We start from the raw sequence: 25277 nt of genomic DNA, 5'->3' as shown, positions 1-25277 counted from the left end.
CCACACATCTTAAAGTTGCCATGTTTGAAAAACACTGGTCCAAATGATAAACTTTTTTTTCAAATATTAGATGATTTACTGTGTAAATGCGCACATCTAATTTGTAAGTCAGAGCATACAGAAATAACATCTGTTAAAGATCTGTATAATTCATAAACAATGGTCAGCTATATCTATGTAATCAAAATATTAGACAATCTGGGGAGCCTCAATAAGCCTTGTAGTGCACAGAAATTTAAAAAATTGTACATAGCTGAAATCATAACTGTTGCATTATTCAGAAGATTTACTTTCATGAGTCAAAGCAGTGACCCAACGCAGAGCATGCATGAGAGTGATAGAAAGCTGCACCTCCTTTACACACTCAAATTTGCCTTGGAATTGTCAGTAATATCCCTGTTTGCCAACCTGAGCTTTACTGAGTAATGTGAAGAGCAAATCTAATTTTTATGAGTTATGTGCATTAAATGTACATGCTTTCTCTAAATTTACATCATATTGCCCTTTTAAGCCTTTCATAATTTAGTCTGCTCTTCATAGTCTTCTTGGGGACAAAATACAAAATATTGAAGGTGGTCATCACTACAGGTGGTATTTAGCAGCCCCTCTGATTTCTAAGGTTTCACTAAGCACTGGCCACACACTTTTAGATATAGCTAAAGATATCTGAGATATAGACTCAGTTTCTCAAATCTGGTGCCATCTACATAAATGACTATGGACACAGCCAGCAAGACCACTTGATGCCCAGGGAAGAAAATACTGAAACCACAGCCCTGAAAACCTTCAGTAGACCCCGCACAAGAGCCCTCCCAAAAATTATCACCCAACTGCAATTTTTAATTGATTGATTATGAGCCATCAAGTCGGTGTTGACTGTTAGCAACCACATAGATCCTGGTTTTCTCCAGGATGAAATTTTTAAACATGAAGGGCTAAATGATTAGGTAGAGAGAAAGTAAGTATACTGGCTATATTGAACTATAGTACTGTAATCCAATGTTTTTCAAACTTGGCATCTTTAAGATGTGTGGACTTCAACTCCCAGAATTCCTACCCAGCATCAGCAATTTTTTCAATCAGAGCCACCTCAACTTCAACCCAATCTGGAATCAGTAGCAGCACTGAAGAAACGTGGGCTGGCTTTGTGCCACACATTAAACTCAAATGTGCTTGGCTAGTTTGTGGTTGTGTAACCCAGATGCTTTGGCTAAATCACTAACCCACGGTTTAGTGTCTTGTCTACTGCAGTGTTTCTCAACCTTAGCAACTCCAGAATGGGAGTTGAAGTGCACACATCTTGAAGTTGCCAACTTTGAAAAACACTAAACTAATCCAATCAAATTTAAATGAAAGTGTGAGAAAAATGAATCTTTGGGTGAAAAAGACAAGTTTCTAGAGGCCTCAGATGAATGGGATCGCCTCAATAAGATTGAAACATAAAGGCATGTGGAAGCATCCTTGAAGCTGATGTGAACCAGGCCAATTGTAAACTCCTTATCACAAACATTCCCATAGCAACCTAGGCATCTGCCGTGAGGGAGGATGCCTTCTTCTTGGCATTTGGCACCTTGAACTAATTTGCGTCTTCTCTGTGACACTATTGTTTTACTAGCAGTTAACAGATAACAGAGAGGCAGAGAGTAACTTGAGAACTATTGCCTATTTAGGCATGCCTGCATCATCATATGAATATGTATGCGTATTCCCTTCCCCTTCTTGTAGAACTGTATAAATATCAGAACATCCATTTTGCCTGTAGGGGAGTGCCTCCCACTAACTTCTGGTGGGGTCCCCCTCCAGTACGTACTGCTCAATAAACACTGCAGTGAAGCCTTGATTATTCTGCATTTGCATCCTGCGTTTTGATCCCACAAAAGCATTGATTTGTGTTTGTCCTGCTTACTTTTTGATTAAGATTCCAAGTGTGCCACTTAGGGCTAACTGCATTCTCAGCCCCCTTCCCCTCAGTGTGCCCTCTTAAGATACAGAGCTAAAAAACAAAAATCAGTCCTGTTGCACTTCACATTTTGTGTCCTGTGGAATCCTATTCTGCATGCATTCCAGCTGATGTGCCTGGTTCTCGTTTCCTTGGAGAAGGAAGCCCTGTTTGTCCACTCATTCATGGAAGCGCTGTTGCTTGTCGAAGAGTTCCTTCACCTCAAAGGAGGGTCACTCCGACATAAGCAGGGAGTGACTGTGCAAACAGGAGGGCTTGGAACAATTCTCGAGTTGCACTGCGATTTTTATTTTTGGCAATGCAGTCCCTGCAGCGCAAGTGATCCGCAACAAATTAACAGAGAATGTGAGACGCTGCTATGTTGTTTAATTGCTGGCTGTCATGTAACGTAGGCAATTCTTTCTCAAGCTGGGCTGTGGGATTTGATCTGCTGTGCCAGTTAGAAAACTCTTGGTTAGAAGACGCAGATTGTGTAAATGACGGTTACGGTAAGTAATCGTGTCTTTTATCAAGAAAGTGGTCTTGTTTAGCCAATGAATTAAATTATGCAACTTTGTAAGTGTAATGGTTAATTTTGAGATATATGCAGGGAAATAAGGCTAAAGCAGAGTTTGGGTTTAGCACTATATTAAAAATAAGAGTAGAATGTACAGAAAAAGGTAGCATTTTCCATTCCCTGACTTCTATGTCTTCAAAGTTTCTAGAATGGAAGACAAAGATTTTGATCTTACGGTCTGCTTTCCAGGGAAGCTTCACTCTGAAATTGCTTGAATTCCCCAATTACTGCTTTAAAAAGTGAATCACTTGCCTACAGTTAGCAATCAGGAAAAGAAAACATTTTGTGTACGCCTCAAACTAATTTATACACGCTATGCTACATCTGAACTGAATCACAATACTGTTCCAATCCAGACTAAATTTGTTCTCTATTTAAATCAATGGGACTTAAGTCATAACTAATCTATGTCACTGATTTCAAGGGGAACCATGTGTAAAGCCAGTTTCCAGCAGGCTGCCATGTAGCTTACAAAGGAATTTCTACTTAGTTCAAGAGAACATCCAGATTCAGCCTTATTCTAAAACCAACTGCAACTGTCTTGACTATCCTTCTTATGCGCATGGAGAAATTAGATTATGGCAGGTCAACATTTCCCACACTGAATCCTCATCATTTGTGGTATGTTCCAATTTAGACATCTGGACATTTGTTACATTTTTTAAACAAAAGCTTCTTATTTATAAAGCAGTGTCAGTAAATCTATTTTTTACTTATTTAAGGAAATAGTAAGTTTATGACTCTGGTCTGTGTACATGTATGAAGCACAATATTGAACATAAAATAACATAAAAAGAAAAAAGAACTACGTACACATATCGGTAAGCAATCAGCAGAGCAGGCTTAGTTGTCATGATGGCCCACTGCAGGGAAGAAAAACCAGGTGTTCAGAGTTGTGTGAAAGGCTAATAAGGTTGGAGCTATCCAAATCTAGGGAGGGGGAGCTAATTCCAAAAAGCAAACACAATAACTGTCTTGTAATTTAAAGAGAGCAGAAAGGTTAATATCTTGGGTAGCTTTGCAGTATAAAGACAGAAGCCAGTCAGGAAGAAAAGAAAGGGGTCCTTTGCATGGCTGAGTTAAACATACATTTTAGTTTTGCACAGGTGCATTCAAAAGAGATTGGTTTAGCACTATTCCAGAATAGCACTAAACCTGTGTTTAAAAGCAGCCTGAACAATCGCTGACAGGCATAGAGTATGTGCTGGGGATGAGATGAAGGCAACATTATGAGGATGGAGCAGTAAATAAAGATAAGTTGGTACTGCAGTTAGATCCAAGAGAGGGAAGGTTCAGATAGGCCCAGGGCAACTGAATATGAGTAAATCCTCTCAGGGTTGAATTAGTCTATTCCAGTGTTTCTCAACCTTAGCAACTTTAAGATCCATGGACTTCAACTCCCAGAATTCCCTAGCCAGCTAGGGAATTCTGGGAGTTGACGTCCACTTATCGTAAAGTTGCTAAAGTTGAGAAACACTGGTCTATTCAGTGCCAGTGTTTATACAGAATTCTAAGCCTCAAATTTATGAGTCATGGTTTGCTTTTGTTTTTTTATAATAGTTTATTAAGATTTTAAAGATACATATTTAAAAGTTAGAAACCATGAGTCATGGTTTATTGATCAAATCACAGCAGCCTAGTACACAAATCCTGTGAAGCCACAATGCCTAGATTCTGTCATCATTTTAACTAAAAAAATAGCAAACTACATTTTAGTTTAGTGAAATGTGTGAATCCACCAGTTGCTATGTTTTTATCTGTGTTTGACTGTGGTTATTTTGACCAAGATTAAGTGAACCATGATTTATTCAGGTAACCCAATTTTATGGATTTACATGGCACAATGAAGCTGGCAGAATGGGAATTAGACAGAACAAAGAGTCCAAAGATTTGAAAGGGAGAAAGGAAACTGCTTAAACTCTGGAACTGAGGAAGAGAAAAAAAAGATCACTTGATTTCTGTGTTCTGAAATAGGCAGAAGTTCGGCATAAATATGTTTCCTTTTTTGTCAGCAATAAAGCAACTTACCTACTCATACTCTATGAAACTTCTGCTCTTAACCACAGGTAGTCCTTGTTTAGTGACTGCCTCATTTAGCAACCGCTCGCAGTTACCACGATGATGAAAAAGTAACTTTGTGACCAATCCTCACATTTATGACCTTCGCAGGTCTACAAAGCAAAGGAAAACTTAAGATCATAAGCACAGTCATGGTTTCACTTAACAACTGCTTCACTTAATGACCAAGTTGCCAGTCCCAATTGTGGTTTCTAAACGAGGACTACCTGTAGTTCATGCAGGACTGAGTTTCTGGAATGAAAGAGTTAGTGTGATGTCTCTCTGAAGACTGACAGATGGGTTCAGTTAACATATATTCCAGTTAGGTTTTAGGTCTAAAAATATTTTGACACAGTCATTCCTATAACTTTATATACCAATCTAGAACAGTGTTTCTCAACCTCAGCAACTTTACGATGTGCTAACTTCAATTCCCAGAATTCCCCAGCCAGCATGCCAGCTGGGGAGTTCTGGGAGTTGAAGTCCACACATTTTAAAGTTCCTGAGGTTGAGAAACACTGATCTAGAATTGCACAAAGAAAGCTTACCCTTAAAGAATATTTATCATGTGCAACGTGACATGAATTCCCCCCTCCCTTCCTTGCTGTAATTATAATCAGGTGAAAGATGGGTTGGGTTTTTTTTTTTCCTGTTTCTGTTATTGCAGCATTTTGTCAACTTGGAGTAATCTTCTAGAAGGCTCCTAAAAAGAAGACCAAAATGACCAGAACTGAAGAACCGCCAGATAACCATACTTCTGAAGAATTTTATGAAAAATATGAACCTAAAGAAATCTTAGGAAGGTAAATATTTGAAAGTTGGTGCTATTGTAACAGGTAGTTTGCTACATGACCCTCAGAACAAAACCATTGCATTTGTTCCTTTAACCAGCATTTTAGGAAGCAAAGCCAACTTCAACATGATCAATTCAGAGCATAGCAACTTAATCTGAATATATTTCAAATAATTTAGTTACCATAACAGACAATTGAAAACAATTAAATCTGGAACTTCAACTCTCCTGCAAAAGGAGCCATAGGTATAGTCAAAGCATTTAGGTAAACGTTGGAGAAAAGAAGTTATTGTGTTTTAAAGCTTTCATAAAAGTGGCAACGGAGAGAGCAGGGTGTATTTTTTCTCAGAATAGAATCCCAGAGAATCAGGGCTACCACTGAATAGAAAAACTGAAAATAATCTGCCTAGAACAGCCTCTTCCCTTCCAGATGTAGCGGATTATAGTTTCCACAATCTAGATGTTGTTTGCTTCTGAGCAGCCCGTAACTACACATGAAATTGGCAGAAACAATTGGTTGTTTCCACTAATAACTTGTTCGCCGCAAAGCATGGAACCCCTTCCCCCCAGGTTCTGCCCAGTAAGGCCCCAAAGACGAGAATTAGCTGTTCCTCTTTTTATTGAAGCACTTCAAGAAAAAGGACTCGGTCTCTCTAAAGCAGTGTTGTTCAAACTTGGCCACTTTAGGACATGTGGACTTCAACTCCCAGAATTCCCCAGCCAGCAAGGCTGGCTGGGGAATTCTGGGAGTTGAAGTCCACATGTCCTAAAGTGGCCAAGTTTGAACAACACTGCTCTAAAGGGAGAGGAGCCCCAAGCAAACTTTTACATCTATTTTTATACTTGTTGGAAAAAAAGGGAATAAACATAATTGGTTACATTGAGATAAGAAAATAGGTATAATTGGTTTCAATGTTGCGCAGATACATCTGATTCCACGTTACATATCAACCTCCCATAATAAGCTTAGCATGTTCTATGTTTTCTAAAATTCCCACCTTTGGGGTGTGCGTTTTGCTATGCTAATTAAGCAAAGGTTACCACTCGCTCAAGCCTCTAGCTTTGCTAATTCAGCGAAGGTTGCCTCTCGATCAAGCCTCCAATTTTCTACATCTCTAACACCTTGTCTCTAACACTCCTCTTCTACCTCTCTCACATTTCTCCACCTGCCAAACCACCTGCGGTTTTTGCATGACTTACACTTAGAAATCTCATTTTCTGACCACAGAGTCTTCTTGCTGCTCTCAGACTGATACTGGATTCAGAGATAAACAGCCTCTGAACAAGGAGGTTCTACGGATCCCTCAAGGCCTACTGCTGTTGATACTTTTTCATCCCTTTTTAAAGCCATCTAATATAGTGACCATTGCATCTTCTGCCTGCGAATTTCATTAGGGAAAGGATTTTTCTTCCGTTGAGAATCTACTGCCAACCCATTCACCTACAGTTCTCCCCTTCTTCTGCCCCATGCATGCTGTGTAAATAAGCAAAATTACATTTAGTTGCCTTCATCCTAACTGCAGATTTCAACAGCTTTTTGACAAACTCTGTTACTCAATTTCTTGAGAATTTCCTGGGTTAAGAGGATGGATCTCTTATAGTTGTTTAAAGAATAGGAAACAGACAGCTCTTCCATGTAGCCTTCCCATTTCTAATTAATTAATGATTTACACACACATACACACACACCTCCTCTTATTGTTTTCACTAACAAGGAAAAGCTATTTTTAGCTTTAAAATTCACAATATGGACCGCACAGCCATGCAGTCAGCAAAGGTGGTCTGTTTCCCATTGAAAATTTCATGGATTTGGTGTAATAATTTAATTTTTTAACCTCTTTTACTCTCCAGCCCTGCCTCTGTTTAGTAGCATTGTTATATTGTGCTTTTTAATTAATATTTATCTTTTCTGTAAACTACCCAGAGTCATTTTCTAACGAGATGGGCAGTGGCAAATTTGATATATAAATAAATATTAAAAAAATAAAATCCCACAGACTGAATATTACCTATTCAGAAAAAAAATCAGAAGTCTGGTGGCCTCTTTTCAGGCTAACAGATTTTATTTAAAGCCTTTCATGAATTACAGCTCATGTCATGAATATGTTTTGGTGTTGATTGAAAAAAGTAAAGACAATTCAGAAAAAAATATTTTAACATGAATGGTAAAGGTTTAGGAAATGGTAGGCTAGTTGTTTGGAGAGTTTTATAAAAAGGAAAAAATTGCTAGTTCTCCAAGGGAATAATGAAATGTTATGCTTCACAAACCATGAATCAGATCCAAAGGAACATCTCTTTACAGAAGAATTATTTTCTAATATAAAAAATCCCTTCTGTCAATAGAAAACACCTGAAGATCACACTATTTTGAATGATTTTTGATTCAACAAAATGACTGGCTTCAACTCTCAACAATGTTCATATCCTCAGTCATTACCTCTAAATGTGCTGTTAATCTAGACTCTGGCTCCACCTGTGTGAACAATTTTAACATAAAAATGGCACACAATAATTCATAAAGAAATGGCATGGAATGGAATAACTGGATGTCACCCTCTAGCACAGTGTTGTCCAAACTTGGCACCTTTAAGATGAGTGGACTTCAACTCCCAGAATTCCCCATGCTGGCTGGGGAATTCTGGGAGTTGAAGTCCCCTCATCTTAAAGTGGCCAAGTTTGGACAACATTGCTCTAGCAGTTACATTGCTGTTAAGATCTTTTGCTGTTTCATGAAAATAATGCCTACAAACTTATCACTTTTGGCTACAAAGATACACAACATCAGGGTGATACTTTTTAACATGTTCGTAAATGATTTGGGGCTAGAAGTAACAAGACAAAATTCAAGTTATTCAGGATTATAACTATAAAATGGGTTTAGGAAGTACTCCAAAACAGTATTTCTAAACCAGGTAAGCTGTATTCAATATTGCAGATCCAGGTCAATGCATAGGATATATCTCTGGCAATATATTATATCTCTCTATTTACTGATTTGGTCTGGAGTAATACAAAAAGGGGTCTTGGTGTTGTGATATTTTTATTTGATTTATTTTTTATTTATGCAGTTTGTCTGCCACCTCAGTCCAAATGGACTTTAGGCAGTGTTCAGATTTTAATAATAAAAACAGTAGGGTTAAATTGATCAATAGAAGTAAACACTGTATACCAAACTAATTTTGGCACTGATGGCTTTGCAATCCTTGGAAGCCTTGTAGAAAAATCAGGTTTTGATCAGCTTCTGGAAGACTATGAGAGTGGTGGCCACTCTCCTTGGGGAGGGAACTATTCAAAGGAGTGGGAATCTCCACTGAGAACATCTACTTTTGGCTGCCTCCTTTCCTACCTCATAGTAGGAGGAAACCCTTAGCCAATAGCCTCTGATCATTCTGGGAAAGGCAGTCTCCAAGTCACATAGGGCTTTACAAGGAGCAATCAGCCCCTTGAATTGTACTTGGAAATACAGGGGTCCCCAGGTTAAGAATGCTCGGGTTATAGGCGACTCACAGTTAAGAACAGAGCCTACTGTAGCAAAATTTGAGTTAAATATACAATAATTTGAGTTAAATACACAATAGTTCAAGTTCAGTACTTCTACAGTATTATACAATAATACTGTTCCGGCTTATATACAAATTTGACTTAAGGGCAGACTTGAAACAGAATTCATTCTTAAACTGGGGACTATCTGTATACCAGTAGAAAAGTGTAACATGGCAGTATTATGAACAGCCAATAAACATGCAGGCCACTGCATTTTGCACCAGTTAAATGTTTAGGTGGTCTTCAAGGGTAGCCCCATGCAGAGCAAATCATGGTATCTAAACAGGAGATTGCAAGGCCATGAGTGATCATGACTAGCCCATTGTTTTTCTCAAACCCCATGTGGCAAACCAAAGAAGCAAGAAGCACACGGAATTGTTAATACAGGCTCTCCTCATTTAGTGACCATAATCCATTCCAGCAAAATGGTCACTAAGTGAACCATGTGACAGAGATGCTGTGAAGATCACTGGTTGCTGCTGTCTCATTTAGATGTTCTCTGGTGCAGTGGTGCCAGCATTATTCTCACTCTGACGTGCATTGTTGTCAGGTGCAGAAATTTGGTCATATTGTCAAAAAATGATTTGTTTACCTCTGTTTACTACCGTTTACTATGTTTATTGTTGTATTTGCAAACGGTTGCTAACTGAGGTAGTCTCTAAACAAGGACTGGTTGTATAGTTTTGGAAAGTAATATGATATCTAAAATTGTAAATGTGATGCTGACCTCTATTCCTAAAACATGGAACCTGTCATTTCATGAAGAGCTTTGGCTCTACCAAGCATGGGGCCCAGCAAAGAGGATAATGTTACATAAATGGAAAGAAACCTATTCTTCTGATATATTAAGGAATAGATTCAGAATGAGTCTATTATCTATTCTGAAAAAACTTTATTTTCTAAAACTGAGAAAATGCAACAGTATATTTCCAAATGGTCTAGATTTTTTACCTAAACTGAACTCCTTCTCCACTTCCTTCCCACAGTCTCTCACACTGCTCTTCTGGCAGGAACATGGGTCCAAGAAGACCCCAAGTTCTTAGCTTGCTGTCTTGGGGGATCACAATCTCATCAAGAGTTAAAGTTGGTAGAGCCTTGGAATCAGTAGGCTTCTGAAGTAACAGCCATTCCACATTGCTTGGGTTTGAGACTGCTTCTCTCCATTTAGGTTCTGAAACTTCCAGGCATTGGGCCAAAACTTCTACTGCATTTGGCCCAGGATGGAGATATATAGCTGAGTATCATCTGCATCGTTAATGATACCTCACTGCAATTTGAAGATAACCTCTCCTAGCAGTTTCATGTAGATGTTAAACAGGATACCAAATGGGGTATCCATGTGCCTGATCTCTCCCTCCCTGCCATCACCAATTGGACTTGCCCATTTTGGAAGCAGTGGAACCACCATAAAAGTTTGTCATCTTCTCCCAGCTTGTCAGCCTCGTGGGGTAAACCAGATAGGAATCATAACCAGATGAGTTAATTCTACTTTATTGTAAAGCTACATTGACAGAATCTTGCAATTCTGAAAATACAATTCTCCCCCTCCCCATCTCCATTACAGCCCAAGAAATTAGGGAGGGTCTCTTCTCTTGCCCTGCCCACTATCCAGTTGTGGGCTATGCTGCCTCTAATTTGACCATTTCCTTGGCAGCATGTCTTTGCCCAGTCTCCCAAGGTCTTCCCCACATACCATTGCACAGCCATTGTAAATGATCCAGAAGACTACTATGGTTGATAGTACTGAAGACTATAAGGGATCTAGGAGGATGAGGATGGTCACACTCCCTCCATTCAAGTCTCCCTAAAGATCATCCATGAAAATGACCAGTGTGGTTTCCAGCCATCCAGTGTTTCCAAAATGTACATTAAACTATTAAGTTTTGATTAAATAACAGTAATATTAAAACACAGTTAGAAGCATGTTATTTAATAGTTGATCAACAATGAAATCCTATGCGTATTTACTCAGAAGCAAATCCTCTCTCATTCAATGGACCTTAGTACTAGTTAAGTATATATAGGATTATAGTCACTTGATTAAAACTGTCCGATCTGTAAAATGGATATAAATTCAGTATGAAACCTTTTTTTGTTTCTCAGTTCTTCAGATGAGGTGCGGTAGCATTTCCAGTAACTGCCAGTTTTAACAAACCCATTTATCCTTGCTATTCCTCTTGTTACTTTGAACATGAGTGAACAACAAAGGAGTAACACAGCCTTTTAGAGATGTGTGTTTTTGTGTGTGCATATATGTGTGTGTGCGTGTTTGAGTCTGTCTCCCTCCTTCTCTCTAATTAAGATCCCTTTTATGTGGACTGTCCTTTCAGAGGAGTAAGCAGTGTTGTCCGTCGATGCATTCATAAAATCACTCGACAAGAATATGCTGTTAAAATTATAGACATCACAGGTGGGAATCTATCCCCGCAAGAAGTTCGGGAGCTGAGGGAAGCCACTCTGAAAGAAATCAACATCCTCCGGAAAGTTTCTGGACATCCAAACATTAGTAAGTCAGATTTTGCTTCCAAATCATCCTAGTTGTACCTTAGCAATAAACCAGTGAGGACAAATAAGTTGAAACTACTATTGGCTGGGTTTGCATGACGTGCATAACCACCAAGTAGTCACCCTTCTTTATATGTCTTGCAAACAGAGTGATTATATGCTATTTAATCTGAATTTAAGCCATCTGTCCTAACCAGTACCCTCCAAAAATGTTGGACTACAGTTCTTTTGTTCCTTACCTAAAGCAGGTTTAGATTATGAGAGATCTAGTCCATCCAATCCATCTATAGGGAAAGTTGATCAAAGGATATAATATATCAGATTCTTTTTTTGGATTGAAGGTTCACTAAACATGACTTTCCGAACCATGGAGAGGATTTCCAGTCTTTCCACATAAACATCTTTGACTCTCCTGTTGTGGTGCCAAATATAATACAACTTTCTGAGGCTGGTTATGACTCCTATAAACAAAGGACTGCAGCCAAAATCTTCTAGCAAATATACATATGAGCATTCCCTAAATTAGAAGGCTGTTCTTAAAGGTATTTTGTCCAACTGCATAACAGTGGAGTGTTGTTAGAAAAAGAGGAAAGAGTGTGTGCATATGTTTGTTCTGGAGTCAGGTGCAAAACAGGGGGGAAGAGATAATGTTCTTAGATTGTATTTTTTATGAACAATACATTTAATTTGCCTAGTAATATGTGTTATTTTAAATATACAGTATTCTTTACTTTAGGAGCAAAGTTATTTTTTTTTTAAAAGATGGTGCCAGAGCAGAGTTCACAATGTTCTTACAAAGATATTTATAATTCTGGGAGCCTCTCCTTACTTTTAAACAGTTGAAAATCCAAAATCCTTGTGGATCAACCAGAAAACATCCTGATCTACCAGCCACTTTCACTGTCGGCCTTTTCCAGAAGACAGCCCTCCTCTCTGGACTCTGTTGGACTCTCATTTGATCCAGTGGTCCAGATTAGGCCCCTTGCACGACTAGAGGTGTTGTAGTTTCAGTTTGCTGATGAATTAGCATTATTGTAAAGTGCAGGGTATGATTTCAAGAGGACGAGTATGTGTTCGGAAAAAGAGCGTCCAGTTAATGCCAACTATTGCTACTTTCTAGTATGAAGGAAAGCTGTGACCAAATTTATCATCCCTGTGCTGATTCTAGGAAACCATTCAGAGTGATGGGTTGGCATCTTCTGGTCTGGAAGGCATCCCAAACCTTCCTAGACAAACATGGATAACAACAAGATCATATAAATGTATGTGTGTGTGTGTGCTATTAATATAAACCTACAGAAGATGATTCCTTTGGATTTTTTCTTTGAGTCTGCTCTCATCCTTGCTAGGTGGATCCTTATGTCTACAATGCAAGCTATGTCAGATGTGTTTATTACAGTGTTAACATTTCTAGGCTGCTCTGCCCCCAGTGTCCCTAAGTTCAGCTGGGAATGCTATAGAACAGGGTTCCTCAACCTTGGTGACTTGAAGATGTGTGGACTTCAACTCCCAGAATTCCCCAGCCAGCCATGCCAAGGTTGAGGAACCCTGCTATAGAATATGGATCTTATTTTTGATTGATTATGTGCCATCAAGTTGTTTTCGACTCCTAGTGACCACAGAGATAGAGTGATATAAGACTAAAATCAGGCCAGGTGATTTTTGTGATTTTTGAAGCCATTCATGAGGAATACAAGTATGTGATTAGCAGGAGTCGTGGCTTGTCAGTAGAACAACCACTCTTCATGCAGAAGGTTCCATGTTCAGACTCTGCTACTTTTCAAAACCAGAGATCTTAGAAAGTCACTGACTGTCAAAGTGGAGAAGGCTGGGATAGGTGAACCATTGGCCTGGCTCAGGATAAGGCAGCAGCATCTTCTGCTGATGTTGTGTGGACAGCCTCAGAGGTGTCTAGCTGAAGATCTAGGCCACACTGGAGGAGAGGCAGAACCATCAATGTGATCCTGCAATGCAGCCCAGGGTCTGTGCTTCAATACCTTCCCATTCCTGCTTAGTTTTCAAGAACAGTTTGCAAAGTTATTTCACATTCCTAAAATATCCTGTTTTATTTCCAGTCCAGCTGAAGGACAGCTATGAATCTCACACTTTTTTCTTCCTGGTGTTTGATCTGTAAGTACCAGTGTTCTTTCGTTTGGGAGGGAAATGCCAAATATATCCTCCTAAAAAAGAGAGAAATGGTCACTGTGGTTCACACGATGGTGACTTTTCAAGCTTGATGATTGCCATGTGCTTTCTGTAGTACGTTCCTAGGAAGCAGTTTGGAAACTAGGTAGAACAATGATGCCAACCGTCATCTTTTGGCCAGCTGGAGTTGGCACATGGATCACCAATGAGGAAATATAGGAAGAGCCTCACTGAAGTAGATCAGTGGCCTACTCCAGAGGACACTTCTTGATAAAACACATAATTACAACTCTGGAATTTTCTACCACCAGATGTAGACTGTTAACTTGAGTACTTGAAAAGGGGATTAAACAAATTCATTTTTATCATCATCATCATCATCATCATCATCATGGATGTCCCTTTTTCCACCACACAAAATGAGACAATGCCAATTCACCAAGCAATCCTATACATGTCTACTCATTGGCGGTGTCTGCACATCACCTTTAGTTATGGTTTGTTTTAACCATTGTTTATTGAATAAACCATCGTTGACAGGGTTCACACATCATGTTAAAATATAATGCAAATAAAAATGATAACTGTGTAGGACTAAGATGAGGAGAAACAATTTTTGATCTCCATTTAGTCAAGAAACTGGCTGGGTTGCTTTTGATCAGTCCCTGTCTCCCAGCCTAGCGTATCTCAGATAAGATGGGAGGATTAAGGTGCATCAGAGGTATGTAGTTTACCCATTTTGTATCATACAGGAAAGGTGGGGATATAAATATAACAAGAAGTCCTCATCGCTAAGTGGAATGTCCATGTCCAGGAGCAGTCTATCTCTTAGGCAAATGAGAGGAGAGAGGTGTGCTTGCCAGCTTCTTAAAGGCCTTGTGCTGGTTGGTAAAGGGCACAGCATTTAGGAGCAAGGTGGAGCATGGCGACTCCAGCTAAATTCTTCTTGCGTTCTTCCCTCCAGCCATTTATTGTAATCTGATATCTGTGCCAGCTTGTCCAACCATTTGTGAAGGTCTCTGCTGATCTCAGCACCATCTACTAAGCCTCCCACCCACAAGGGAGCTAAGCCTGCATGCAGCTGTCTCATCTTCCTACTCCTGTATCATTAGCCTGCTCAGATTTCCCCATAACCTTTGCGAAGGTCTCGGCTGTCGCAGATCCACACTATTTTTAGGCATCCTGGACTTGTGTAATACTTTCAGGTATTGAAACCGCTTGAAACAGCTCTAGCAGCGTTACGGCTTCCGTAGGAAGAGAAACTCCAAAATCCAAGAAGTTGTTTAAAACAGATCATTTGAGGATTCTTGCCCTTAGAATGGAAAATCTCTAGGGCTAGAAAGGGATATAACAACTGCTTCATAATATACAGTAGTTTGTAGAACAGTGATTTTCAAGCAATCTGTAATGTTTACAGTAACGGCATAAATGAAATATTTAAATCAGCCTCCCTTGATTCAGTGTCCTCCAGATGAGAAGTCTGGTGGCACCATTTCAACGAACACATTTTATTAAAAGGCATGAGCTTTTGGGAGTTAAAGCTGACTTTTTCATATGCATGGAGTGATTAAATTGATGTAGGATATAATTTGGGGTGAGGTGGTATGGGGAAAGAGGGGAAGCAAGAAGACAGGTGGTTAAGCAGATACAGTTTACATGTGAGGCAGATTACAAGTACCTTATCAATTAACAAATGTAATAGATTAACAACCCATTGTCTTTGTTGAGATCTTCCAAAATGGTCTGAAACCTTTTGATGTATGTAAATTCCACAATCTCTCAGTCAGCTTTGCAAAACAAGGATCAGACTCCTGATTTTTGGCTACCATAGACTAACATGGGTCTCCTCCTACAATGCCCTTCAGACATGGCTATGGATAGGAATTTTGGAATTTGCATTTTGAAATTTACAGTCGCAATACAACTAGAAGAATCCAGGCCAAGGAAAGTTGAAGTAGAGGCTCTTGTGAGCACAGACTCTTCATACTTGGATAACTCACTGCTTGGTTTTAGCTTTCTTCAAATCAACATAGGTGGTTCTGGCTCAGTTTAGCATTAGGTATTATTAGATATTATTATTAGCCCCATGTGAGGTATGGGCTCAAAACAATTATTCTACCAAATTACTTGGAAGAGGCTGGTGCTGTGTCTCTGCATGAGTGACTGCTTCGATCTTACCTCCCTCCATCCATCAGCACTTGGAACAAAAGATGTCAGGCACATTTCTGCATTAGCTGAAATAGGATATTTGGTCACATATAACACAGAGGCAGAAGTTTCCCTTTCCCCTTCTCCTTTTATTTTTATACCTCTCTTCATTTTTAATATATTCTACATGTCCATCTTTTCTCCCTAAACAGAATGAAGAAAGGAGAGCTCTTTGATTACCTTACAGAGAAGGTGACCTTAAGTGAAAAGGAAACTAGGTGAGATATTTCAACCAACCTGCCAATCTAGTCATCTGTCAAAACATGGAACCAGGAGGCTATGAGTTCTAGTCCTGCCTTAGGCATGAAAGCCAGCTGGGTGACTTTGGGTCAGTCCCTCTCTCTCAGCCCAACTTGCCTCACAGGGTTGTTGTTGTGGGGAAAATAGGAGGAGGAAGGGGAATTAGGTATGTTTGCTGCCTTGAGTTATAAAAATAATAAAGGTGGGATAAAAAAAAAAACTTCCCTCCTCTGTGTAATCGATTACACAGATTAGTTGTGACTGAAATCCCATTGATTAAAATAAGGAACAAAGCTTAACACACTTAGTCTAGATCTGTATTGTGATTCAGCTCAGACATAGTTTGGTGTATATGAAATACTTTGAGACATGTATGAAATGTTTTCTTCTCTCTACTTGGGCAGCTGATTCACCTTTCAATTCAATATGGGGATTTCAAGCAATTTCAGGAGGTGCTCAGGGTGAAATTTGATTAGAGATGCTGTAGTAATGGATTTCTGTATCAGGCAGGGAGTTAAAGTAGATGATCTCCAGGTTCCCTTCTGACCCTTACCCTCTATAATTCTATGAAAACAGATTATAGGATTTCTTGCATCTCTTTATTGCCATCTAGTGGTTCTCTGTTGTTCCTCCATCATTGTTGATGAAGACCTCAACACTATTAGTCATATTAAAACCAAATGAGGTGTGTCCGAAGATGATTGGTTCGGGCACAGAATGTCCTGGCACATGTTGGGCAAACGTGTAGACACTGCAGTTGTTGCAGTGATGGCTCTAGACTTGCACAGCTCATGCTTATGTTGTGCTTCTGCAGTGCACCTTACTTCGTAAGCTTGACAGCCCTTATGGATGAGGCCACGCCAGTTTTGTGCCAGCATTTCCCAGGTGGTCGTGTTTATGTCAGGCAACTTCAGGGAGGCCTTTAATATATCTTTAATATATTGGCAAGAGAGAGTGAGGGCGATGCTGTGCAACTCTCCCTCACTTAAATCCAAATTGCACGCTAGTCTCAACACCAACTTCTTCATCATCATCATCATCATTGGTTGTCTAGAATTGGGCAGGCAGCCCAGAGCCGGTAGCCCTGGTGACATCATCCAAAAATGCAAATCTCCTTCATTCACACCTAATGACTGTGAGGTCAAGATATCCCAACCTGGCATGCTCTCCTAATGTGTTGGAGATCTCCCAAGACATCTGAAAGTTAGGGAAAACCAACTAAGGTTCATTAATGGGAAACGGCAGGAACCAAGCATGGGCCCTTGGCATGGGAAACAGGAATGTATGTCTTTTCTTCTGGATATTTGCTCATTTAACTGAACAGGCCATTTTCTCTCTGCAGGAAAATCATGCGTGCTCTTTTGGAAGTGATCCAGTTCCTTCATTCCATGAACATTGTCCATAGAGATCTCAAGCCAGAGAACATCCTGCTAGATGATGATATGAACATCAAACTAACTGACTTTGGCTTCTCATGTCAGATGCAGGAAAATGAAAAACTCAAAGGTGGCCTGTCTGTCTTGTGCAGAAATTTTAAGGGATAGGGCTGTGAAGTTAGTGGACTTGCCTGCTGCCATGAAACTAGAAACTTAGCTATCTAAGGGAGTGTTTCTCAACCTTGGCAAGTTTAAGACATGTGGACTTCAACTCCCAGAAGCTGGCTGGGGAATTCTGGGAGTTGAAGTCCACACGTCTTAAACTTGCCAAGGTTGAGAAACACTGATCTAAGGAGAGATCAACACTGAATCAGCTTGCTCAAACCAGCTATGAATATGGCCGGTCAGGGTTTGGCTTAGCATGTTATATGAATCCACTTATCACAATTTGCTAACCATGGGTTAAAACTTGGCATGAGGCAGCGGACCTAGTCATTTGTGGATTGTTAAGTAAGCCATGGAAAACTATGGCATAATGCAATGTGTAAATCATTCTCTACACCGACTGATAGCAATGTTGTAGTTGCCAAGTGGAGAAACATTGCATTAATACAACCAGCCGCGTTTCACTGTGCCATATGGTCCAGGGCTTTACTGTGGTTACATTCACACAGTACACTTAGCCTGGTGACTGAATTAACCCATTTCTGTTTATCCCGTATCTGATGAAATGAGCCGCAGCTCACAAAAGCTCGTGGCTTTTATTAAAACTTGCTATTCTGGCAGAGTGCTGCCAGACTCCTGATTTTTTGCTACATTACAGCTCTCTTCCTATAATGCCCATTTACTGGATTTCATTGGTATGTGGAACCATAATGTAACCAGTTCGGGCTAGGCTTATATGACATGCTAAGCCAGGAAGGAGAACTGAGTTTCACACATTGTATGAATGCAGCTTTTAACTGACCTGGTTGAGTTTGCTCCGACTTGCTTTGAGCCCGGGGGTGCAGCAAGACTTGCATCTCCAGAAACAAGGGCCCCAAAGTTTCAGTCCAACTTTTCATTGCTTTTCTTGCAGAGATCTGTGGAACTCCTGGCTACTTGGCTCCAGAAATACTAGAATGTTCCATGGATTCAGATCATCCAGGTTATGGGAAAGAAATTGACATGTAAGCGGCAAGTTCACCCATTACCCTAAACAATAGTTTGGGTTATTTAGGTTCAGTTTAAGAATATTGTATGTGAGTTTTGGATATTGAGAGGATCCTACACAGTTCATGCCTTAGTGTGATGCATGAACATAATAAATAGCGGCTTATTCAATAAACCATGTCTAGGTACAACATAACTTAGAATGTGAATCCAGCTAAACTTCTCCTAATGAAAAAGTAAATGTAGCTTTTAGGGGAACCTACTTTATTTCCCATCCAATCTTCTATGGCAATGTTTCTCAACTTCGGCAACTTTAAGATGTCTGGACTTTGAAGTCCAGACATCTTAAAGTCACCAAAGTTGAAAAATACTGTTCTATGGATATGATATTTTGTCTATGTCCATTTTATTGCTTTCTTAAATGTCAGTTTTCCCCAAAGCAATCTTGTCCAAAGTTACGCCCTCTTAATATGTTGGATTATACCTTGTATCATTCCATCCGGTGATTGGTGCAATTCCAGCATAAACTGGATGAAGAATAATTGATTGCTTTAAGTATCAGCACAGATAATTCTTTGTGAGTAATAATTACAATATGTGGTGCAACTGCTGGGTAAATAAGACCATATCAATAATTAGCCTGCTAAAATATTTAGTAGCCCCCTGGGGGCTAGAAGAGAAGAGCCAGAAAAATCTGTCGTCCTGCTGCAGTGAAGATGTTTCTCCTCCATCAACCTGCTTGTTCATCTTTTTGCTGATCAGTAAAGGCTGCTACTGTATGATGTAGCTTAGGAAACAAAAATTCAGATTTGGTCAACGCACGTTTTGTTTGCCGATGGTTAAAATGTTCTATTGCCGAGGCAGTTCACAAACATCAGTCTTCAAAAACGTTCAATCAGTTCTCGTGATGGAAGAGACGGTTTCCTTGTTTCAGGTGGAGCACAGGAGTCATCATGTACACCCTGCTGGCCGGATCCCCTCCATTCTGGCACCGGAAGCAGATGTTGATGCTAAGGATGATCATGAATGGAGATTACAAATTTGGGTCTCCTGAGTGGGATGACCAGTCAGACACCGTCAAAGACTTGGTAGGTGACTTTCACCTGGATGGATCCCGAGGCTGTTGGAGAAAAGTGAAGGAGAAAAATGCTGGGTAGGAAAAGATAAAAGTAATTGGAGTACCTGCTTAATGAGGGAAGGCTAAAAGCATTGGGGAATTTGGGATACAGAGAAAAAGGGATCTGCTGGAACCAGCAAGCTTGTAAAAAGGATGGAGAAAGTAGAATAGATAGTTTCATGGAGGAGGAGATGAGATTTACTAATGGGGATTAGTGAGGCCTCCATATTCAAAGGCAGCGTACCCTGGAATGCCATATGTGAGAGACAACTGAACAACAAGGGAAGCCATTACTTTTATCTGTGGCTTCTTGGTTGGAAGCCAGGGGACCAGAAGGGCTGGACTAGGCAGATCAAATGTGCACAGCCCCATTTGAAAGAGAGCTGATGACTAAGGAATAACCCTAATGCCAAAAATACAGCACTTGGGCCCAGTAGGAAAATGGTCTCTGTGTTCACTGTCTGTCTAATGAGATCCTATGGGGATCCTCTGAATACTTAGCACTAACTGAAATGCTAGACCCGCTGTGTTTTTCCATTGCATTCACAAAAGCTGTGCCTCAGCTTCTGCAACAAAACTCTGTTCTTCTGCCCACAGATTGCCCACTGTTTAGTGGTGAAGCCGGAGAGTCGTTACACCGTGCATGATGCCCTCTCCCACCCCTTCTTCCAGCAGTACATGGTGGAGGAAGTCCGGCACTTCAGCCCCTTCCGGAAATTCCGGGTATCCCAACCTGCCTATCAAATTGCAGAGAATTCTGGGAAAGGGATGGCCATTTTTCTCAGCCATAGTCAGGGGTGGGGGTCAACAAAGTCAAGATGGTGGCCACAACCAATGGAAGCCCTGCCCTTTTTCTATGTGCCATGGATGTAAAAAAGATGTGGGCTTCGATTGTGCGGCTGTAGCCACCATCTTGACTTTTTTGACCTGCCCCATGGATGCCCCTGCTGCTGACTGATCAGGGATTCTTTCCAAGCGGAAGATGGGGAGGTTGACTCAGGAGCTGCATTTGTACTCTGTATGCACCGTGCTGCTGAGCTGTGGATCCTAGCCAAGCAAGATAGGTTCACACAACACACTAAACCATTGCACAGTTTCCTCAGTTTCAGCTCAGTGCATTGTGCAAGCTCATTATTTTGGTTTATCCAGCGAGCTATGGTTTAGCATGTCACATGAATCAGCCCTGAGAATGTTGCCCAAAATTGGTAAATAGCAATAATAACAGTAATAGATTGACTGTGTTTGCATACTAAGCTAGGCTTCTGCTGGAAGACCTGAAAGACCACGTTAGGGACAGATTGTCATGGAGAAAATCTATCTAATGCGGTTGCTAAGAGTCGACACCGACTTGATGGCACGTAAACCAACCAACCAACCAACTAAACTCAAATGGGGATGGGTAATTGGTGGTACAGGGTATCATGGAACCCCAACCATTACTTAGCATGTTACAGGAATCCAGTTATCACATTCAAACATAATAGAATGTATTTGTTTGAGCCCAGCACGTTAGGTGAACATAGCAGCCCTGATACTTAACCTGAGTTTAACGTGCTGTGTGAACCCTACCACAAACGGAGAGATGAGGAATTGAACCGAAAGCCTTCTGCATGTAAAAATAGCCTCTTTTCACTGGCAGCGGCCCTTCCCCGATGGATAAATTAACACGTCTGTTAAAAGGAAAAAAGAATTACAAAATTACAAATTACAAAAGTGATGCTCAGAGTCATTTTAACAATATATTTGTTGTTGTTCAGTTGTTAAGTCGTGTCCGACTCTTTGTGACCCCATGAGCCATATTGTGCCGGGCCTCCCTGTCCTTCACTGCCTCCTGGAGTTTGCTCAGTTTCATGCTCATTGCTTCAGTGATGCTATCTAACCATCTCATCCTCTGCTGTCCCCTTCTCCTTTTGCCTTCAATCTTTCCCAGCATCAGGGTCTTTGGAAAAAGTCCTCTCTTCGCATTAGGTGACCAAAGTATCTGAGCTTGAGCTTCATTATCAATTCTTCCAGTGAGCAGTCAGGGTTGATTTCCTTTAGGATTGACTGGTTTGACCTCCTAGCAGTCCAGGGGACTCTCAAGAGTCTTCTCCAGCACTACAGTTCAAAGGCATCAATTCTTCGGCACTCAGACTTCTTTATGGTCCAGCTCTCACAGCCATACATTACTACTGGATAACAATATATATAAATAAGTAAATCAATCAATAGGCTATAAAGAAAGTGGTAGACCTCCCTGCCAGGCTAACCAGCATCTGTCATTCCCAGGTCATCTGCCTGACTGTCCTAGCCTCGGTCCGGATCTACCTCACCTACCGCAACGTCAAGCCGATCACCCAGGACGTGCTGCAGCGCGACCCCTACAGCCTGAAGCCGCTCCGCAAACTGATTGACGCTTGCGCCTTCCGGATCTATGGCCACTGGGTGAAAAAGGGAGAAGCTCAAAACAGAGCCGCTCTCTTTGAAAACACACCCAAAGCCATCCTGCTTAGCTTGGCCGCTGAAGAGGAGCTCTGCTGAACTCCAGGGAGGGCCCTGTCCAGGCGGGCCGGGTGGGAGTTCCAGCGTGGTCCCAACACATCCAAAGGGCCTGAGAGCGGAGAAGTCTAGCTTAATACTTTAAGGCAGTGTTTCTCAACCTTGGCGACTTTAAGCTGTGTGGACTTCATCTCCCAGCTATGCTGGCTGGGGAATTCTGGGAGTTGAAGTCCACACAGCTTAAAGTCGCCAAAGTTGAGAAACACTACTTTAAGGCAACCATCTCTGCCTTGGTGTTTTCTAAAAGTGTGGGACGACAGCCCCTAAGTATACCCAGCCAGTATGAGCGTGCTGGCTGAGGAGGATGGGAATTGTGGCCCTAGAGGCCAACAGGCTGAAATCAGTAGATACTTGCTACTGATTTCAGTTTCAAAAATGCCACCTTTCCTCTGGGGAGCTCATGACCGTGGCCCTCACTTCTTCTACTTGGTCACCACAACCCTGTCAGGTAGGTCAGAGCCGTGTTTCTCAGCCTCGGCAACTTTAAGAGGCGTGGACTTCAACTCCCAGAATTCCTCAGCCAGCATGAAGTCCCCCCCTCTTGAAGTTGCTGAGGTTTGAGAGACAGTGCTCTAGCTACTGCAAAGTCAGAAATGAGCGTAGGAAAATGTAAAGAGAAATACAGATCAGAATACCTTTTCCTTAACTGCAAATTTTTATTATGGTGAATTGCAGAGTCAGCCAGATGTTTAGACTGGATTTGGCATTTTTATCCACCTATCGAGTCCTTCCCAAGGACCTGGGATAGGCAGATGTTTATTGTGGGTCACACAGTCAACCAGATGTTTAGACTGGATTTAGAGCAGATGTTGTTTGATGGTGTTAAAGGCATCGTTGCAGGATGTAAGCTGTTCCAAGTAAAGCTGCCTTTTGCTATTGACTGATGGTGATTTTGTCAATGCCGATGGTGTTCAAGTGGTGCTCCAGATGTTTTGGGATTGCACCCAAGGCGCCTGTTAGTATTGGTACGATCTTTGCTTCCTTTTGCCACAGTCGTTCTACTTCTATTTGCAGGTCTTTGTATTTTGTGATTTTCTCCAGTTCTTTCTCTTCTCTTCTACTATCTCCAGCTATTGCAGTGTCCACTATCCAGACTTCTTTGCCTTTCTTATCAACAATTGTCAAGTAGTGCCTCACTGGGGGCTGTTGCTGCTGTTGTTGTTGTTATTATTATTATTATTATTATTATTATTACTTCTCAAACCCATGAGATCTAAGGATGGAAAGCTCTGAATGCAGTTCTAATGCCAATCACGAAGGCTGCTCTCCCCCTCAGAATGGCTTCTGATGGTCACAGGATGAAAAATTTCATAGGGAACCTGTCCCAATCAGTGAAGAAGTCTCCTCTCATCCCAGGACTGCGTGGCTACTTAGAGGCTGAAAACCTCTCTCAGGGAAAGGTCCAGAGGCTCACAAACTCTCGGGATTGTTTTGAATGAAATATGACAGATTAGGCTGGCAATCCCTTCCTTAAATGGTGTTAAAAAGGAGTGAACAAATTTTATACCATGACCAAATGAATCCTCCATGTTCAATGCAGTTTATCTTATTTATTTTTTGAAAGGAAACATTGGAGAAGGAGGGGTTCCTGGAGTGGAGCCCTGCTTCTGGGCTTCCCTGCCACTGTTAGATTCAGGATACTGGATTAGCATGTCTTAGAACCTAAGACTGCCATTAAAAGAGGAAGATATATTTGGGAATGATGGCTGAAATGGAACTTCTGTGTTTAAAGACAGCCTATTTCTGAATGCCAGCTCTTGTGGATCCATGGGGGGGAGGGGAGTGGGGGTTGCTGTCATGCTTCACTGATATATGTTGAGCCAGAAGACGCTATCTTGGTTCGATGGGCTCTGGAGATCCAGGTTGCCATAATAGTAATGATGCATCTTCCACACCAGCAGAAGTAGGCAAAGAAAACATCTAATAAAAGCAATGCCATTATCTGTAATGTTGAAGATGACAGAGAAATGTCTAGCATTGGCCCACACGGCTGTGTTCAGGAATATTTCTTATTTATTACAGCTGCACATAAAAATGTCAATTTTCTAAAAAATATATATTTAATTATCAATAAATGTGTTTTATTTATTCAACACGATTGAATTGTGACATGTGGATTCTTAAACTTCGTCCAAAGTTGACAGAATGTTATCCCAAATTGGCCATGATCCTGTCTCACTTAGAACTACTGCAGACTCCAACTAGCTTTAGTTCTCCCCACTGTTAAGCAGATGGGATTTTTTTCCAGCTCTGGAACAAATGGTGATTCTTTTGTTCCCATCCTATTTTTAAAAAAGGTGGAGGTGGCAGGAAGACAAACTGAATGAGACCTTTTGCCCACAAATAATCTGATGTACCAAATACATTCATAGAAAAGTTTTACTTAACATGTTAAACCATAGTGTGGTTTGTTTGATTTTTGTGTTGTGTGAACCCAGCCATTGTGACTGTTTTGTGCAAATTAGGCTATTACCAATAATGCATAGCCAGAGCCTCCATCTACAGAAGCACTCTATAACGGTGTTCACATAACATTCTTAACCTGGTAAATGAATTAACCCACTTTATGGGTTTACAAATTACATTGAACTAAAAAACTAATCAGATGGGCTGGTTCATATATTAAGCCCAAGGAAACTAACCAAGATGAAGACTAACCAAACTGTCTATGTTATATGTATGCAGCTGCTAGGTTTGTAACTGTCTTGGCTAAGCATTTATATATATTTATTTATATTTCAAATTTGTCACCGCCCATCTCACTGTGGCGTGACTCTGGGCGGTTTACAGTAAAAATAGAATAAATATTGATTAAAATAGATATTCATTAATTAAAATATGTTAAAAGCATGCTGTGTGAATGCAGCCTACATCAGTTGCACTGCAATTAACATCACTGCGCCCTGACAGTGAGCATCCAAGAGCCACTTGGCTGGGTACTACAGGAAACTTTATGGCAGGGTTGTCCAAACTTGGCCACTTTAAGATGAGTGGACTTCAACTCCCAGAATTCCATGGCTGGCTGGGGAATTCTGGGAGTTGAAGTCCACTCATCTTAAAGTGGCCAAGTTTGGACAACACTGCTG

At 40.7% G+C, this 25277-nt stretch overlaps 1 protein-coding gene across 1 annotated transcript; it reads left to right on the top strand.

The window, feature by feature from the left end:
• Positions 1-5294: 5294 nt before the first annotated feature.
• PHKG1 (phosphorylase kinase catalytic subunit gamma 1) lies at positions 5295-22242 on the top strand. Its single transcript, XM_007429682.3, has 9 exons — positions 5295-5377; positions 11241-11416; positions 13491-13545; positions 15921-15986; positions 17351-17514; positions 18463-18553; positions 19471-19624; positions 20251-20376; positions 21922-22242. The coding sequence occupies exons 1-9, from the start codon at positions 5295-5297 to the stop codon at positions 22171-22173; spliced, it is 1167 nt and encodes a 388-aa protein (XP_007429744.1). The 3' UTR covers positions 22174-22242.
• Positions 22243-25277: the final 3035 nt, after the last annotated feature.

This window comes from Python bivittatus, unplaced genomic scaffold (assembly GCF_059951505.1).
Source record: "Python bivittatus isolate LINGU-HERP-01145 unplaced genomic scaffold, Pbiv_v1 ctg000690_np1212, whole genome shotgun sequence".
NCBI classification, from domain to species: domain Eukaryota; kingdom Metazoa; phylum Chordata; class Lepidosauria; order Squamata; family Pythonidae; genus Python; species Python bivittatus.
This window is presented reverse-complemented; position numbering and strand designations above follow the sequence as displayed.